The sequence below is a fragment of the Netta rufina genome, assembly GCF_964035555.1.
Source record: "Netta rufina genome assembly, chromosome: 2".
NCBI lineage: Eukaryota > Metazoa > Chordata > Aves > Anseriformes > Anatidae > Netta > Netta rufina.
In genome coordinates this window covers 158,321,833-158,339,842 of record NC_140124.1, presented here as the reverse complement: position 1 = coordinate 158,339,842, position 18,010 = coordinate 158,321,833, and the positions used below count along the sequence as shown (strand labels likewise).

The window sequence follows — 18,010 nt, the reverse complement described above, 5'->3', positions numbered from 1 at the left end:
AGCCTGCCCCATAGCTCCTGGCCCCATATCGACATCAGACCCAAATAACCCTGCCCCATAGCTCCTGCCCCACATCTCCCTGCCCCATAGCTCCTGCCCAATATCAGTATCAGACCCACATCACCCTGCCCCATAGCTCCTGCCCCATAGCGGCGCCAGCCCCACAAAGCCCTGCCCCATAGCTCCTGCCCTACATGGGTACCAGCCCCACAAAGCCCTGCCCCATAGCTCCTGCCCTACATGGGTACCAGCCCCACAAAGCCCTGCCCCATAGCTCCTGCCCCATATCGGTACCAGCCCCAGAACGTCCTGCCCCATAGCAGCACAGGCCCCACAAAGCCCTGCCCCATAGCTCCTGTCTCCATATCCCCCCCTTATCCCCCATAACCCCCCATATCCCCCCATATCCCCCCCATATTCCTCCATCACCCCCCATAACCCCCAATAACCCCCCCATATCCCCCATATCCCCCCCATAATCCCCCATATCCCCCCATAACCCCCGATAACCTCCCCATGTCCCCCTATAACCCACCCATACCCCCCCAAAACCCCCCCATAACCCCCCATAACCCTCCATAACCCCCCATAACCCCCCCATAACCCCCCCATAACCCCCGTAACCCCCTATATCCCCCCATATCTCCCCATAACCCCCCATAACCCCCCCATATCCCTCCATCACCCCCCATAACCCCCGATAAGCCCCCATAATTCCCCCATAACCCTCCCATATCCCCCCATATCCCCCCATATCCCCCTGTAACCCCCCCATATATCCCAAAACCCCCATATCCCCCATAACCCCCATATCCCCCCATATCCCCCCCATATCCCCCCATACCCCCCATATCCCCCCCATAACCCCCCTATAACCCCCCATAACCCCCCCATATCCCCCCATAACCTCCCATATCCCCCCACATCCCCCCATAACCCCCCCATATCCCCCCATAACCCCCCTATAACCCCCCATTTCCCCCATAATCCCCCCCATATCCCCCCATAACCCCCGATAACCCCTCCATAACCCCCCCATATCCCCCCATATCCCCCCATATCCCCCCATAACCCCCCAATAACCCCCATACCCCCCATAACCCCCCCATATTCCCCCATAACCTCCCATATCCCCCCATATCCCCCCATAACCCCCCATAACCCCCATATCCCCCCCATATCCCCCCATATCCCCCCATTTCCCCCATAACCCCCCATAACCCCCCATATCCCCCCCATATCCCCCCATAACCCCCCATATCCCCCCATAACCCCCCCATATCCCCCCATAGTCCCCCCACAACCCCCCCATATCCCCCCATATCCCCCCTATAACCCCCCCATATCCCCGCCATATCCCCCCATAGACCCCCCCACAACCCCCCATATCCCCCCCAAATCCCCCCATATCCCCCCATATCCCCCCCAAATCCCCCATATCCCCCCATATCCCCCTGTAACCCCCCCATATCTCCCCATAACCCCCATATCCCCCCAAACCCCCCATAACCCCCATATCCCCCCATATCCCCCCATAACCCCCCCATAACCCCCCTATAACCCCCCTTAACCCCCCATATCCCCCCATAACCCCCCCACATCCTCCCATAACCCCCCATATCCCCCATATCCCCCCCCGTAACCCCCCCATATCCCCCCTTAACCCCCCATATCCCCCCCATAACCCCCCAAATCCCCCCCCATAACCCCCCAATAACCCCCCATATCCCCCCCAATAACCCCCCATATCCCCCTATAACCCCCCACAACCCCCATAACCCTCCCATGTCCCCCCCATACCCCCCCATACCCCCCTCACCCTCCAGCGTCAGGCTTTGGGATCCGTTCCCGAAGCGGTTGAGGATGAAGTCGAGAAGAATTCGGGGCCGGGCAGGGGGGGGGTCGCTCGCAGGCAGCGGCCCCGCAGGAGTTGGGTGCCCAGGACCACCAGCACCCGCGCCCCCGCGCCCACCCCCGGCACCCCCGGCACCGCCGCCGCGCTCTCGGCCACCGCGGTCGCCGCGTCCAGGCAGGGCTGGGGGGCACCGGCACCGGCGTCAGCGCCGCGGGCGCCCCTGCTTGACCCCGGGGCCGTGCCCCCCAGCCACTGGCCCCATGTGCCCTGGCCCCAGCCCCGTGGCCCCATGTCCATGTTTATGGCCCCATATCCGTGTTTATGGCCCCATATCCACGTTTGTGTCCCCATATCCATGTTTATGGCCCCATACCCATGTTTATGGTCCCATATCCATGTTTGTGTCCCTATATCCATGTTTGTGTCCCCATATCCATGTTTATGGCCCCACGTCCATATTTATGGCCCCATGTCCATATTTATGGCCCCGTATCCGTGTTTGTGTCCCTATATCCATGTTCATGTCCCCATATCCATGTTTATGGCCCCATATCCGTGTTTATGGCCCCGTATCCATGTTTATGGCCCCACATCCATGTTTATGGCCCATGTCCATATTTATGGCCCCATATCCATGTTTGTGTCCCCATATCCGTGTTTGTGTCCTCATGTCCATGTTTGTGTCCCTATATCCATGTTTGTGTCCCCATATCCATGTTTATGGCCCCACGTCCATATTTATGGCCCCATGTCCATGTTTATGGCCCCATATCCGTGCTTGTGTCCCCTCGTCCAGGTTTATGTCTCCAACCTCCTGCCCGTGGCCCCAACCCCATGCCCCTGTCCCAGCCCCGTGCCCCTGTCCCCAACCCCCTTCCCATGTCCCCAACCCCACGTCCATGTCCTCAGCCCAATGCCTGTGTCCCCATGTCCCCAGCCCCATGCCCATGTCCCCATGCCTGTGTCCCAGCCCATATCCCCAGCCCTGTTCCCATGTCCCCAGCCCCATGCCCATATCCCCAGCCCTGTGTCCCCAGCTCCCTGCCCATGTCCCCAACCCTCTGCCCATGTCCCTAAACCCATGTCCCTGTCCCCCAGCCCCATGCCCATGTCCCCACCCCCGTGCCCCCCGTCCCCACCTCCTCACCTGCTGCGTGCCGGCGCTGCGGTAGTGCGGCCGCACCGCTTCCAGCAGCGCCGCCACCTCCTGCAGGCTGGGTCCCCCGGTGCCACCGGTGCCATGGGTGCCATTGGTGCCATCGGTGCCACCATTGGTGCCATAGGTGCCATAGGTGCCATCACCAGTGCCATTGGTGCCATCATGGGTGCCATAGGTGCCACCATCGGTGCCATGGGTGCCACCATCGGTGCCATGGGTGCCGTCGGTGCCATGGGTGCCATCACGGGTGCCGTTGGCGAAGGCGTCGTGCAGGGCGCGGGCGCGGGGCGGCCCAGGTGCCGGCGGTGGCGGCGGCGCAGGCGGCGTCGGGGTCGAGCAGGGTGAGCAGCACCGCGGCCCCCAGCCAGGGCAGCTCGGCCGCCTCCAGCCGCGCCCCCGCGCCCGCCTTGCCCAGCAGCCCAAACGTCGGCGGCCGAAATGCACTGGGGGGACGGGGGGGGGGACACGAGGGGATGGGGACGCGTCAGGGCGTGGGGATGAAGGGGACGGGGAGGTGGGGGCATGGGGTGGAGGTTGGGGTAGGGATATAGGGACAGGGGGACATGGGGACAGGGCTGTGGGGACAGGGGGACATGGGGACATGGGGACAGGGGAAGGGGACATGGGGACATGGGGACGGGGGAAAAGGATATGAGGACAGGGGGACATGGGGACAGGGCTGTGGGGTCAGGGGGACATGGGGACAGGGGAAGGGATATAGGGGACAGGGGGACAGGGGGACAGGGGGACGGGGGAAAGGGATGTGGGGACAGGGGGACATGGGGACAGGGGGACATGGGGACAGGGAAAGGGATATGGGGACAGGGGGACAGGGGGACATGGGGACAGGGAAAGGGCTGTGGCATCAGGGGGACATGGGGAAAGGGGGACAGGGTCGTGGGGTCAGGGGGACATGGGGATGTGGGGACAGGGGGACATGGGGACAGGGGGACATGGGGACATGGGGACAGGGCTGTGGGGTCAGGGGGACATGGGGACATGGGGGACGTGGGGACATGGGGACAAGGATATGGGGACAGGGGGACATGGGGACATGGGGACAGGGCTGTGGGGACTGGGCCATGGGGATGTGGGGGATAGGGCTGCGTGGATATGGGGACACAGACATGGGGCCATGGGGACAGGGGGATGGGGACAGGGGGACAGGGGACATGGGGACAGGGCTGTGTGGCTGGCCCTGCACCCCCAGGGGTCCTCGCCCCCCCCAGAAGCCCCCCAGCCCCCCAGCCCCACAGGGGACCCGCTGGGCACCCAGAGCCCCACGGCGCAGAGCCTGGAAGGTGTGGGGTGCGCGTGGGGGGTGCGTGGGTGCATGGGGGGTGCGTGGGGGGTGCGTGGGGGGGTTTGTGGGGTGCGTGGGGGGGTTTGTGGGGCGCGTGGGGCTTCGCACGCTGCACCCCCACGTGCCCCACACGCGGCTTTGGCCGTGGGGTGTGCCGGTGGCACCCGGCACCGCGGTGCACACGCTGCACAGGGCACGGCACCGCGTGGCACGGCACCGCACGGCACCACTTGGCACGGCTGCACCCCCCCACCCCCCCCCTCCACGCACCCCGGGGTGCGGGCAGCGGGACCCCTGCACCCACAGCACCCCGATACCCGTGGCACCCATAACGGGGGCGCACAGGGGACGGACGGGGTTCGGCGTGGGGTGGCCACGGGGCGGCCGGAGCCTTCGGGTGCCGAGCCCCACGGGCGGGTGCTGCAGGGCGCCACGCCGCCACCCCCCCCGTGCCGTGCCGTGCCGTGCCGTGCCGTGCGGTGCCGGAATTTGACCCGTGGCACCCTCCCCACCTTTCCACACGGCCCGGCGGCGCGGCGCTTACCTTTCCGCACGGCCCGGCACCGCAGTGCGCACGAGCCACGGCGGTGCCCACGAGGGACTCCACGGCTCCACGGGGCAGGGACCCGGTGCCCGACGACAGCAGAGCCCCCAGGGCCCTCCAGCGCCTCGCCGCCGCCCGGGGGGGTCCCGGTGGAAGCCCCCCAAGCGGGCGGCACCGGTAGAGCCAGCAGAACCAGCAGTGGGAGCACCGGTGGTGGCGGCGTCAACGCCGTGGCCATGGCGGGACCCTGGGGGCGAGCGGGACTTGCCGGTGGGCTGCGGTGCCGCCGTGCGCCGCCGAAACGCCGCCGAAAACGCTGGGGCTGTAAAAGCTGCCGGGGCCTTGGCGGTGATTGGCTCGGCCAGAGATTGCCCCGGGTTAACCATTCCTCAGGCGCCCGCGCCCGCACCCAGGCCTGTGCCCCCACCTCGCTCCCGGCCGCCCCGGCCTCCCCCATGGGTGCCAGGGCGCTGCGCACCCCCCCCCGCTACCCGCGTCCATCCCACCCGTGGGTGCCCCGCGTGCCCCCGGGGGTGCCCGGTGGCCCCCGTTGGCGTTGGGGATACGGCACGGGTGCCGGCGTCGTGGCTGAGTGCCGGCGTCGCGCCTCGGTGCCGGCTCTACCCGCACGTGCCGGGGGCACCGCACGGCACCGGGGGCACCCATGGGTGCCCGGCCCCTCCTCCCCGTGCCCCAGGGCGCCCGCGGTCACCTGCAGGAGCGCGCTGTCCTCGGCACGGGGAGGGGGCAGGAGGGTGCAAGGGGGTGGTGGTGGTGGCGCGTCCCCAGCGGGGTGTCCCAACGGGTGGCCCCGTTCCCGGCCCCGTTCCCGGCCCCGTTGCTGTAGGAAGTGACTCAGCCCCGTGCCGCCGGGGTGACGCCAGCGCCCGCGGCGCAGCGGGGGGCCCGGTGACTCAGGGTGGCCGAGCCGGCCCGGCCGGCCCCGTGGGGACATTTCCCGGTTGTGCCCTGCGGGGACGTTCCCCCTGGATGTGCCCTACGGGGCCAAAAGGTGGCCGCCAACCTCGGGTGGCCGCGGGGACGGGCACCCACGTGGAGGGTGGCACTGCACGGGGGGGCCGGTGTGGTTTGGTGCCACGGGGACCCCGCTCATGGCACATCCGAACCCAGCCACGGCGCGTCCCGAAGGCGCCGGTGTCCCCTCACCAGGGTGTCCCCTCCCCAGGGTGTCCCCTCACCGGGGTGTCCCCTCTCCGGGGTCTCCCCTCTCCGGGGGTGTCCCCTCTCTGGGGTGACCCTCTCCAGGGTGTCCCCTCACCGGGGTGTCCCCTCCCCGGGGGTGTCCCCCTCAATGGGGGTGTCCCCTCTCCAGGGGTGTCCCCCTCAATGGGGGTGTCCCCCTCTATGGGGGGTGTCCCCTCTCCAGGGGTGTCCCTCTCCAGGGTGTCCCCTCTCCGGGGTGTCCCCTCTCCGGGGTGTCCCCTCTATGGGGCGTCCCCTCCCCGGGGTGTCCCCTCTATGGGGTGTCCCCTCCCCGGGTGTCCCTCTATGGGGGTGTCTCCCCAATGGGGGTGTCCCCTCTATGGGGTGCCGGGGTCCCCCTCGTCCCTTCCCGTCCCCTCCGGTGCCCGAGGATTTTGGACGCCACCCCCCCGTCCACGTGCGCGGGGCGTGCGCGCACACGCGTGCCCCGTGGCCATGGACTCTTCCCCGAAGCCAAAGGGCGCCGGGGGCACCGGGGGCACCCATGGGTGCCATCGTGGAGCCGCCGCACCCATGGGGGCCCAGTGGCCTAATGGACAAGGCATCAGCCTCCGGAGCTGGGGACTGTGGGTTCGAGTCCCACCTGGGTCGGGGCGAGGTGGCTTTTGGGTCCCCGTCCCCCCACCCTTGGGTGCTGGGTGGCACCGGGTGGCGCCGGGTGGCACCAGGAAGGGAAGCGGCCGCGGGGAAAACCCCGGGAGGTGGCTGCGGGGGTCAGGGAAACTGAGGCAGGGTGGGGAGGAGGAATGCGGCTGCACCAGTCCCGCGGGAGAAATGAGGAAAAAGAGGAAAAATCGGGGAATTTGGGGATTTCCCCTCCGGGGGGGGGCTGGGACGCTGCGCCTTGGCTCCAAATCCCCGATTTCCGCCCCAAAACCCCTGGCTGTACGTAGCCCATGCCCCCGCCCCCCACCCAACGCTGGGGTGGCCACGCTCCTGGGGCCACCGGGGCCACCGCGTCCCCGGGGCTTTGTTCTGGGGCCCTGCGGGGACAATGGGTGCCCGGGCAGGAGCGCGGCAAACGGCGGCCGCACCGCGGGGAGACCCCGACCCCAAACCTGACCCCGACCCCAAACCCGACCACGACACCGACCCCAAACCTGACCCTGACCCCAAACCTGACCCCAAACCTGACCCCGACCCCGACCCCGTGCAAGCCCTGGGTGTACTGGGAGAGCTCTGGGTGTACTGGGGGAGAGCACTGGGTGGACTGGGGGGGAGCACTGGGTGTACTGGGGAGAGCACTGGGTGGACTGGGGGGAGCACTGGGTGTACTGGGAAGAGGCCTGGGTGGACTGGGGAGAGGCCTGGGCATATATTGGAGAGCACTGGGTGTACTGGGGAGAGGCCTGGTGTACTGGGGAGGGCCCTGGAGTACTGGGGAGAGCACTGGGTGTACTGGGGAGAGGCTTGGGTTTACTGGGGAGAGCACTGGGCATATATTGGGAGCACTGGGTGTACTGGGAAGAGCCCTGGGTGTACTGGGGAGAGGCTTGGGTTTACTGGGGAGAGCACTGGGCATATATTGGGGAGCACTGGGTGTACTGGGAAGAGCCCTGGGTGTACTGGGGAGAGTGCTGGGTGTATATTGGGGAGTACTGGGTGAACTGGGGAGAGCCCTGGGTATACTGGGGAGAGTGCTGGTGTACTGGGAACAGCCCTGGGTGTACTGGGCGGAGCCCTGGGTGTACTGGGGAGAGCACTGGGTGTACTGGGAAGAGCCCTGGGTGTACTGGGGAGAGTACTGGGTGTACTGGAGAGAGGCCTGGGCATATATTGGAGAGCACTGGGTGTACTGGGGAGAGCCTGGGTGTACTGGGGAGAGCCCTGGGTGGACTGGGGAGAGGCCTGGGCATATATTGGAGAGCACTGGGTGTACTGGGGAGAGCCCTGGGTGTACTGGGGAGAGCCCTGGGCATATATTGGAGAGCCCTGGGCGTACTGGGGAGAGCACTGGGAGTACTGGGGAGAGCACTGGGAGTACTGGGGAGAGCACTGGGTGTATATTGGGGAGCTCTGGGTGTACTGGGAACAGCCCTGGGTGTACTGGGGAGAGCACTGGGTGTACTGGGGAGAGCCAGGGTGTACTGGGAGAGTACTGGTTGTACTGGGAGAGTGCTGGGTGTACTGGGAACAGCCCTGGGTGTACTGGGCGGAGCCCTGGGTGTACTGGGGAGAGGCCTGGGTGGACTGGGGAGAGCTCTGGGTGTACTGGGGGGAGCACTGGGTGTACTGGGAAGAGGCCTGGGTGGACTGGGGAGAGGCTGGGCATATATTGGAGAGCACCTGGGTGTACTGGGGAGAGCCCTGGGCGTACTGGGGAGAGCCCTGGGTGTACTGGGGAGAGCCCTGGGTGTACTGGGTCCTCCTGGAGGATTCGAACGCGACTCGACTCCACTCCACTCGACTCTACCCAACTCTACTCAACTCTACTCTTTGCTCTACTCCACTCTACTCTACCCTACCCTACTCTACCCCACCATATACATATATACGCCATATATATATATACGCCATATATATATATATACACCATATATATGTATACACACCATATATATATATACACCATATATATATACACCATATATATATACACACCATATACATATACACCATATATGTATATATATACGCACTATACCATATATATGGTGTTTGTACCCCGGCTCTGCTCTCGTGAGACCCCCCAAGGCACTGCAGCCACTCTCCGTATCCTTGTGCTCTGCCTCCTCCTCCTCCTCCTCCTCCTCCTCCTCCTTCTCTTCTCCATCTCCTTCTCCTTGACATGACGATACAACAACGTGATGACATGATGACACGACAGCGTGATGACACGATGATATGATGACATGATGACATGATGTGATGATGTAAGGACATGACGATATGACGACGTGATGACATGGCATCGTGAGGACGTGACATGACAGCGTAACGACATGACGGTATGACAACATGGCAATGTGACGACATGAGGACATGGCAATATCACGACGTGAGGACATGACAACGTGATGATATGACGACGTGATAACATGAAAACGTGATGACATGACGACACAACGACATGATGACGTCAGGACATGACGATATGACAACATGATGACATGACGTGAGAACATGACAACACGATGATGTGACAACGTGATGACATGATGACATGACAATATGATAACATGATGACATGACAACGTAACGACATGATGATACGATGACATGACAACATGATGACATGACAACGTGATGACATGATGACGTGACGACCTGACATGATGACGTGATGACATGACGACGTGACAACACGACGGCACGACAACACAACAACATGACAATATGATGATGTAATGACATGACGACATGATGGCACAACAACCCCACAACACGACGATATGACAACGTGACGATATGACGACGTGATGACATGACGATATGATGACATGACGTGATGATACGATGACGTGACGATAAGACAACATGATGACATAACAACGCGATGACATGATGATAGGATGGTGTGATGACATGACAACATGATGACGTGACATGATGACATGACGATATGACGACATGACAACGTGATGACATGACGACATGATGGCACGACAACACAACGACATGACATGATGACATGACGACATGATGACACGACAACATGACGACATGACATGATGACATGACGATATGACGACATGACAACATGATGGCACGACAACATGACAACGCAACAACGTGACGCATACGACGACGTGATAACATGACAATATGACGACGTGATAACACGACAAAGTGACGATACGACAACGTGATGACATGACGACGTGACAACACGCGATGACACGACAACCCGACGACGTGTCGGCCCGCCCTGCCCCCTCGGGTCCTTCCCGCCCCGTCCCCGTGCTCCCCGCGGGCCCTTCGCCCTCCGCCCGCCCCTTGGCCCCGCCACGCGCCGCGATCTTTGCCCCCCCCCCGCCCCTTTACAGCCCGCGGCCCCACCCCGGCCCCTCCCCACCCCACAGCCTCAGCCCCGCGTGGAGGCGCCCCCAGCCCCCCGGGACCCCCCCAAGACCCCCCGAGACCCCCTGAGCCCCCCTGAGCCCCCCGAGACCCCCAAGACCCCCCGAGACCCCCAAGACCCCCGAGACCCCCCGAGACCCCCCAAGACCCCCGAGACCCCCTGAGCCCCCCCAAGACCCCTGAGACCCCGAGACCCCCGAGCTCCCCCGAGCCCCCCAAGCCCCCCTGAGCCCCCCGAGATCCCTGAGCCCCCCTGAGCCCCCTTGAGCCCCCCCCAGCCCCCCAAGACCCCCTGAGCCCCCCTGAGCCTCCCCGAGACCCCCTGAGCCCCCCCGAGACCCCCAAGACCCCCTGAGCCCCCCCGAGACCCCCCGAGACCCCCTGAGCCCCCCGAGCCCCCCAAGACCCCCTGAGCCCCCCCGAGACCCCCTGAGCCCCCCCAAGCCCCCCCTGGTGCCCCCGCCGCCCTCCCCGCCCCTGGGGTGCGGAGACCCCAGCCCCATTTCCCCCCCCCTCTCGGTGGCCGCGGGGCCCGTGCTGGGGCAGGGGGGGTGCTGAGGGGTCCGGCCTGCCCTTCCCCCTCCCCTCCCTGCCCTTCCCCCTCCCCTCCCTGCCCTTCCCCTCCCCTTCCCCTTTCCTTCTCCTCTCCTGCCCTTCCCCACCCTCTTTTCTTCCCCTCCCTCCCCCTTCCCTTCCCCTTCCCCTTCCCCTCCCCTCCCCTCCCCTCCCCTCCCTCCCCTCCCCTCCCCTCCCCTCCCCTCCCCTCCCCTCCCCTCCCCTCCCCCTTCCCCTCCCCCTCCCCTCCCCTCCCCCTCCCCCTTCCCCTTCCCCTCCCCCTTCCCCTTCCCCTTCCCCTCCCCCTTCCCCTTCCCTTCCCTTCCCCTTCCCCTTAGCCCCTCCCCCTCCGTTAGCCCCTCCCCCTCCGTTAGCCCGCCCCCCCTCCACTTAGCCCCTCCCACTCCACTTAGCCCCTCCCCCTCCACTTAGCCCCTCCCCCACCCCTTAGCCCCTCCCCCAGCCCCTCCCCTTCCCCTCCCTCTTCCCCTTCCCCTCCCCTTCCCTGAGCCCTCCCCCAACCCTTTTGCCCCTCCCCCTCCCCTTAGCCCCTCCCCTTAGCCCCTCCCCCTCCATTAGCACCTCCCCCTAGCCCCTCCCCCTTCCCCTTAGCCCCTCCCCACCCCTTAGCCCCTCTCCCACCCCTTAGCCCCTCCCCCTCCATTAGCCACGCCCCCCAGCCCCTCCCCTCCCACCCCTTAGCCCCTCCCACTCCCCCTAGCCCCGTCCCCTCCCCTCCCCCTTCCCCTTCCCCTCCCCATCCCCTTATCCCCTCCCCCACCCCATAGCCCTCCCCCACCCCTCAGCCCCTCCCCCGCCCCTCCCCCACCCCTCAGCCCCTCCCCCGCCCCTCCCCATCCCCTTATCCCCTCCCCCACCCCATAGCCCCTCCCCCACCCCATAGCCCCTGCCCCACCCTTCTCCCCTCCCCCCGCCCCTCCCCCCGCCGCCATTTTGCAGCCCCGGGAGCTCGGCGGGGGGAGGCCCCGGCCCGGTCCTGACCCCCCCCGGACCCCCCCGACCCCTCCGACCCCCCCCGGACCCCCCGGACCCCCCGCGATGTTCCACGGCGTGGCGGCCCCGCCGGGGCTGGGCGGTGAGCGGGGGGGGGGGCGGGGGGGTGGGGGGAGGGGGAAGGGGGGGGGATGGGGGGGGCAGGGGGGTGCTCACGGTGACCCCCCCCCCCTAATTCCACCCCCCCCCCCGCAGGTCCCGGGGCTCGGCCGGAGCTGTACGAGGTGAGGGGGGGGGCACCGGGGAGGGACCCCCCCAATTGGGACCCCCCCCAGGCTGGGACCCCCCAGTTGGGACCCCGGGTGGGACCCCCAGCATGGGACCCCCGGGATGGGACCCCCCCCCCGGTTGGGACCCCCCTGGGTCGGGACCCCCCAGTTGGGACCCCCGGGATGGGACCCCCCCAGTTGGGACCCCCCCGGGGTGAGCCCAGGGATGGGACCCCCAAGATTGGACCCCATGGTTGGGACCCCCCCCACGATGTGACCCCCGGGGTGGGACCCCCCCAAATTGGGACCCCCCCAAATTGGGACCCCCCCCCCAAATTGGGACCCCCAGTGTGAGCCCAATGGGACCCCTGGGAAGGGACCCCCCAGGACAGGACCCCCAGGATGGGACCCTCTGGGTTGGGACCCCCGGGGTGAGCCCCAGGTTGGGACCCCCCCATTGGGACCCCCCCCCATTGGGACCCCCCCCCATTGGGACCCCCCCCCCAATTGGGACCCGACCCGGCCGCGTCCCGCAGGAGGTGAAGCTCTACAAGAACGCGCGGGAGAGGGAGAGGTGAGCGCGGCACCACAACACCCCACAACACCCCCACAACACCCCACAACACCCCACAACACCCCACAACACCACACAACACCACACAACACCCTGTCACCCGTCACCACACCGTGACACCCAGCATGACACCCTGTCACCCGTCACGACACCCCACAACACCCTGTCACCTGTCACAACACCCCGTCACCCGTCATGACACCCCCATCACCCATCACAACACCGTGACACCCTGTCACCCGTCACGACACCCCACAACACCGTGACAACCCATCACAGCACCCCAACACCCAACATGACACCTGGTGACACCCCATCACCCGTCACAGCACCCTGTCACCCGTCACGACACCTCCATCACCCATCACAACACCGTGACACCCAGTGTGACACCCCGTCACCTGTCACGACACCCCACAACACTGTGACACCCGTCACAACACCCCAACACCCAACATGACACCTGGTGACACCCCAACACCTGTCACCCGTCACGACACAGCACCCTGTCACCCGTCACGACACCCCCCGGCACCCCCCATGGGACCCCCCAACACCCCGTCACCCACCCCGAGGCCCCCCCCGTCCCACCGCAGCCCCCACTCCGTGGCAGCGCCCATCTGCCCCCCACTGCTGCGTCCTGCACCCCATGGCCCTGCCCCATACCCTGCCCCATAGCCCCACTCTGTGCCCACAGCCCTGCCCATGGCCCTGCCCCATGCCCACAACCCTGCCCCATACCTTGCCCCGTGCCCCATGGCCCCACTCAGTGCCCCACAGCCCTGCCCTGTGCCCCACGGCCTGGCCCCACTCCGTGCCCCATATCCTTCCCTGTGCCCCATACTCTGCCCCACTCCTCATGGCCAGGCCCTATGGCCCTGCCCCATGCCCCACAACTCTGCCCCATACCCTGCCCGTGCCCCACAGCCCTACTCTGTGCCCATAACCGTGCCCCATGGCCAGGCCCCACAGCCCCACTCTGTGCCCCCCGGCCCTGCCCACACCCCATAACCTGCCCCATGCCCATAACCCTGCGCCACGGCCCTGCCCCGTGCCCCACAGCTCCACTCTGTGCCCCATGGCCCTGCCCCATACCCTGCCCATGGCCAGGCCCCATGGCCCTGCTCCATGTCCCACAGCCCCACTGTGTGCCCCACAGCCCTGCCCCATGGCCCTGCCCCATACCTGCCCCGTGCCCCATAACCCTGCCCCACAGCCATGCCCTGTGCCCCACAGCCAGGCCCCATGGCCCCACAACTCCATGCCCCATACCCTGCCCCGTGCCCCACAGCCCTACTCTGTGCCCATAACCCTGCCCTGTGCCCCATGGCCAGGCCCACAGCCCTGCCCCACACCCCATACCCTGCCCCGTGCCCTATAACCCTGCCCCACGGCCCTGTCCTGTGCCCACAGCCCCACTCTGTGCCCCATGGCCCTGCCCCATACTCTGCCCTGTGCCCCATAACCCTGCCCCATGGCCCTGTCCCATGCCCCACAGCCCCACTGTGTGCCCCACAGCCCTGCCCCATGGCCAGGCCCCACACCCTGCCCCACACCCCATAGCCCTGCCCCACACCCATAGCCCTGCCCCACACCCTGCCCCACACCCCATAGCCCTGCCCCACACCCCATAACCCTGCCCCACACCCTGCCCCACACCCCATAGCCCTGCCCCACGCCCCATAGCCCTGCCCACACCCCATAGCCCTGCCCCACACCCACAGCCCTGCCCCACACCCCACACCCTGCCCCACACCCCATAGCCCTGCCCCACGGCCCTCCCGCAGGTACGACAACATGGCCGAGCTGTTCGCCGTGGTGAAGACGCTGCAGGCGCTGGAGAAGGCCTACATCAAGGACTGCGTGTCCCCCAACGAGTGAGGCCCCCCCGTGTCCCCACTGTCCCCCTTTGCCCCTATTTATCCCCCTTTGTCCCCGTGTCCCCACATTTGCCCCCGTTTGTCCACCATTGTCCACCTTTGTCCCATTGTCCCCGTTTGTCCCCCATTTGTCCCCATTTGCCCCTTTTTGTCCCCATTTGTCCCCATTAACCCCATTGCCCCCCATTTGTCCCCGTTTGTCCCAATTGTTCCGTTGTCCCCATTTGTCCCCATTTGCCCCCATTTGCCCCCAATTGTCCCATTTGTCCCCTGTTTGTCCCCATTTGTCCCCGTTTGTCCCCATTGCCCCCGTTTGTCCCCTTTGTCCCCCCTTTGTCCCCCTTTGTTCCCTTTTTGGCCCCCTTTGCCCCATTTCCCCCCCTTTTGCCCCATTTCCCCTGTTTGCCCCCATTTCCCCCCATTCCCCCCATTCCCCCAATTCCCCCCCATTCCCCCCATTCCCCCCCAATTCCCCCCCAATTACCCCCATCCCCCCCCATTCCCCCAATTCCCCCCATCCCCCCATTCCCCCCATTCCCCCCATTCCCCCCATTCCCCCCCAATTCCCCCCAATTCCCCCCAATTCCCCCCCATCCCCCCCATTCCCCCCCATTTCCCCAATTTCCCCCAATTTCCCCAATTCCCCCCAATTCCCCCCAATTCCCCCAATTTCCCCCGTTCCCCAGGTACACGGCCGCGTGCTCGCGCCTCCTGGTGCAGTTCAAAGCGGCCCTGAAGCAGGTGCAGGGCTCCGAGATCAGCTCCATCGATGATTTCTGCCGCAAGTTCCGCGTGCGTCGGGGTCGGGGTCGGGGTCAGGGTCGGGGTCGGGGTCAGGGTTGGGGTCGGGGTCTGGTTCCCCCCCCCCCGGGCTGATCCAACCTTTGGGGTTCCCCCCCGGCTGCCCCGTGCTCATTGGGTGCCCGTTTGGGTGCTCATTGGGTGCCCATCCCCATGGGAGCCCCACCTTTGGGTGCCCCTTCCCCATGGGATGCCCACCTTTGGGTGCCCATTGGGTGCCCGTTCCCTATGAGACTCCCACCCTTGGGTGCCCATCCCTGTGGGACCCCCACCTTTGGGTTCCTGTTCCCTATGGGACCCCCACCCTTGGGTGCCCACCCCCTCCAGACCCCCACCTTTGGGTGCCCATTGGGTTCCCGTTCCCCACAGGACCCCCACCTTTGGGTTCCCTTCCTCACAGAACCCCACTTTTGGGTGCCCATTGGATTCCCATTCCTATGGGACCCCCACCTTTGGGTGCCCGTTCCCTATGGGACCCCCACCCTTGGGTGCCCACCCCCACAGGACCCCCACCCTTGGGTGTCCATTCCCATAGGACCCCCACCTTTGGATTCCTGTCCTGTTCCCTACGGGACCCCCACCCTTGGGTGCCCATCCCTGCAGGACCCTCACCTTTGGGTGCCCACCTTTGGGTGCCCATTGGGTTCCCATTCCCTACAGGACCCCCACCCTTGGGTGCCCACCCCCACAGGACCCCCACCTTTGGGTGCCCATTGAGTTCCCATTCCCTATGGGACCCCCCACCCTTGGTTGCCCATTGGATTCCCATTCCCTACATGACCCCCACCCTCGGGTGCCCACCCCCACAGGACCCCCACCTTTGGGTGCCCACCCCCATGGGACCCCCACTTTTGGATGCTCATTGGGTTCCTGTTCCCTATGAGACCCCCACCTTTGGGTTCCTGTTCCCTACGGGACCCCCCACCCTTGGGTGCCCATCCCTGCAGGACCCCCACCTTTGGGTGCCCACCTTTGGGTGCCCATTGGGTTCCCATTCCCTACAGGACCCCCACCCTTGGGTGCCCACCCCTGCGGGACCCCCCACCTTTGGGTGCCCGTTGGATTCCCATTCCCTATGTGACTCCCACCTTTGGGTGCCCACCCTTGGTGCCCACCCCCATGGGACCCCCACCCTTGGGTGCCCATTGGGTTCCCGTTCCCTATATGACCCCCACCTTTGGGTGCCCACCCCCCACAGGACCCCCACCCTTGGGTGCCCATTGACTTCCCATTCCCTATGGGACCCCCACCTTCGGGTGCCCACCCTTGGGTGCCCACCCCCACAGGACCCCCCCCCCCCCACCCTTGGGTGCTCACCCCCCCCCTCCCCCCCCCCCAGCTGGACTGCCCCCTGGCCATGGAGCGCATCAAGGAGGACCGGCCCATCACCATCAAGGACGACAAGGGCAACCTCAACCGCTGCATCGCCGACATCGTCTCGGTGGGGTCGGGGTCGGGGTCGGGGTTTGGGGTCGGGTTTGGGGTCGGGGGGGGGTGGGGGCCGCCCCCAAACGCCCCCCTCCCCTCCTCTCGTCCCCCCCCCCGCAGCTCTTCATCACCGTCATGGACAAGCTGCGCCTGGAGATCCGCGCCATGGATGAGGTGGGGAGGGGTGGCCCCGGGGGTTTTGGGGTGGCCCCGGGTGTTTTGGGGTGGCTCTGGGTGTTTTGGGGTGGCCCCAGTGTTTTGGGGTGGCCCCGGGGGGTTTTGGGGTGGCTCTGGGTGTTTTGGGGTGGCCCCGGGGGTTTTGGGGTGGCCGCGGGGGTTTTGGGGTGGCTCTGGGTGTTTTGGGGTGGCCCCGGGGGTTTTGGGGTGGCCCCAGTGTTTTGGGGTGGCCCCAGGGGTTTTGGGGTGGCCCCAGGGGTTTTGGGGTGGCTCTGGGTGTTTTGGGGTGGTCCCAGTGTTTTGGGGTGGCCCCGGGGGTTTTGGGGTGGCTCTGGGTGTTTTGGGGTGGCCCCAGGGGTTTTGGGGTGGCCCCAGTGTTTTGGGGTGGCCCCAGGGGTTTTGGGGTGGCTCTGGGTGTTTTGGGGTGGCTCTGGGTGTTTTGGGGTGGCCCCGGGGGTTTTGGGGTGGCCCCAGGGGTTTTGGGGTGGCTCTGGGTGTTTTGGGGTGGCCCCGGGGGTTTTGGGGTGGCCCCAGTGTTTTGGGGTGGCCCCAGGGGTTTTGGGGTGGCTCTGGGTGTTTTGGGGTGGTCCCAGTGTTTTGGGGTGGCCCCGGGGGTTTTGGGGTGGCTCTGGGTGTTTTGGGGTGGCCCCAGGGGTTTTGGGGTGGCCCCAGGGGTTTTGGGGTGGCTCTGGGTGTTTTGGGGTGGCCCCGGGGGTTTTGGGGTGGCCCCAGGGGTTTTGGGGTGGCCCCGGCTGTTTTGGGGTGGCTCTGGGTGTTTTGGGGTGGCCCCAATATTTTGGGGTGGCCCCGGGGGTTTTGGGGTGGCTCCGGGGATTTTGGGGTGGCTCTGGGTGTTTTGGGGTGGCCCCAATATTTTGGGGTGGCCCCTGTGTTCCGCAATGGCCCCGGCATTTTGGGGTGGCCCTGGCATTTCAGGGTGACCCCAATATTTCGGAGTGGCCCCAACATTTCGGGATGGCCCTGGCATTCCACAGTGGCCCCAGTGTTTTGGGGTCACCCCAGTGTTTCGGGGTGGCCAACTGTCTTCTGCAATGGCCCCAGCATTTTGGGGTGGCCCTCGTGGTCCACAGTGGCCCTAGTATTTTGGGGCAGCCCTGGTGTTTTGGGGTGGCCTGGACATTCCACAGTGATCCCAGTGTTTTGGGGTGACCCCAGCATTTTGGGATGGCCTTGGCGTTTCAGGACAGCCCCAATATTTTGGGGTGGCCCCGGTGTTTCAGGGTGGCCCTGGTGTTTTGGGGTGGTC

At 65.9% G+C, this 18,010-nt stretch overlaps 1 protein-coding gene across 1 annotated transcript in view; it reads left to right on the top strand.

The window, feature by feature from the left end:
• Window positions 1-11,612: 11,612 nt before the first annotated feature.
• VPS28 (VPS28 subunit of ESCRT-I) overlaps window positions 11,613-18,010 on the top strand; it is a gene marked incomplete at its 3' end in the record, with an annotated part of 6,776 nt that continues 378 nt past the window's right edge. The window contains exons 1-7 of the mRNA XM_084281708.1: window positions 11,613-11,756; window positions 11,870-11,898; window positions 12,420-12,457; window positions 14,245-14,334; window positions 15,024-15,129; window positions 16,478-16,579; window positions 16,687-16,740. Of these exons, the coding sequence (XP_084137834.1) occupies window positions 11,720-11,756; window positions 11,870-11,898; window positions 12,420-12,457; window positions 14,245-14,334; window positions 15,024-15,129; window positions 16,478-16,579; window positions 16,687-16,740 (456 nt within the window). The 5' untranslated portion in view covers window positions 11,613-11,719. The remainder of the gene's footprint in view (window positions 11,757-11,869; window positions 11,899-12,419; window positions 12,458-14,244; window positions 14,335-15,023; window positions 15,130-16,477; window positions 16,580-16,686; window positions 16,741-18,010) is intronic.